The sequence below is a fragment of the Apis dorsata genome, unplaced genomic scaffold (assembly GCF_000469605.1).
Source record: "Apis dorsata unplaced genomic scaffold, Apis dorsata 1.3 scaffold_56, whole genome shotgun sequence".
In the NCBI taxonomy this organism is placed as follows: Eukaryota; Metazoa; Arthropoda; class Insecta; order Hymenoptera; family Apidae; genus Apis; species Apis dorsata.
Genome location: NW_006263356.1, coordinates 762142 through 763286, shown reverse-complemented (window position 1 = coordinate 763286; position 1145 = coordinate 762142). Strand labels below are relative to the sequence as shown.

At 18.4% G+C, this 1145-nt stretch overlaps 1 protein-coding gene across 1 annotated transcript in view; it reads right to left on the bottom strand.

Moving 5' to 3' along the window:
- LOC102681794 (UBX domain-containing protein 6) overlaps nt 1-1145 on the bottom strand; it is a 5822-nt gene that overhangs the window by 1751 nt on the left and 2926 nt on the right. The window contains exons 4-5 of the mRNA XM_006609438.2: nt 682-828; nt 186-594 (exon numbers count right to left, since the gene is read on the bottom strand). Coding sequence (XP_006609501.1) covers nt 186-594; nt 682-828 — 556 coding nt within the window. The remainder of the gene's footprint in view (nt 1-185; nt 595-681; nt 829-1145) is intronic.

Genomic DNA, 1145 nt, shown 5'->3' with positions numbered 1-1145 from the left:
TATTATAAACAAAAAAAATTTTTGTTAATTTCAATATGTATGTATTCATAAAGAAAATATATTCATTAAACAAGAATAAAAGATTTTTATATAAAATATTTTTTTTTATAGATCTAGTAATAAAATAAAAATATTACTAAAATATAAAAATATAAAATATAAAATATAAAATATAAAAATATTACTTGAAATATTTTATTCTGCATTCTAATCTTCTTATACTTTTCTTCCTCTGGATAATTTATAATATTTTCTAAATATTTTCCAAGTGTTTCAACACAAATATCAACTTTTTCTTTCTTACTATTACAATTTCGTATAATTAAACATGATGTTAAACCTGCTTCTTCTCCTTTCAATTGTTCATATAAAAATTTTTTTATCTTTATTTTCCATTCATCTTGTGATAATATTTCATCGGATAAATATGGACAACGATAGCATACATTGGTAACAGCTAATGTAAAATTATCTTTAATTGTATTTTCAATTTTTTCTTCTGATTGCACATGATTTTTTTGTTGTGCTTTTTGTTGTGCTTTTCTTTCTTGCTCTAATTCTCGTTTTACTTGTGCCTTAATAGCTGCATATGATCTACAAATAATATATTTTTATAATATTTTTTAGTTATCATTATATTTAAAGTTATAAATAAAAATCCTTTTTTTAGAATCAACTTACGTATTAAATCTTTTTGTGTTACATTCTTTTGCTTCTAATCTTGCTAAAGCTGCTTGACCAGCTACTTTAGCTTCTTTTGTAGGTTCTACTCTCTTTATGGGTTCTACTATAGAAGTAGATCCAGAAGTACTAGTTGAATCTGTCAATCTAATAATAATATTGAATAAAATTATTGTTATATGATAAAGATAATAATTACAAACATAATATTCTATCACATAATTAATAAATATAATTTATTTTACTTTAAAAAATTTTATATTTATTTTGATATCTTTATGACTATGAAAACCAAATTAAATATATTTCATATATTTTTTTATAATTTTAAAGTTGTTATATATAACTTTTTATAATAATTTTATATTAATAAATATATTAATAAATATAATTTATTTTTACTTATTTTCTAATGTAATATTTTGCTATTTAATATTTATATTATTATATAAATATAATATGCT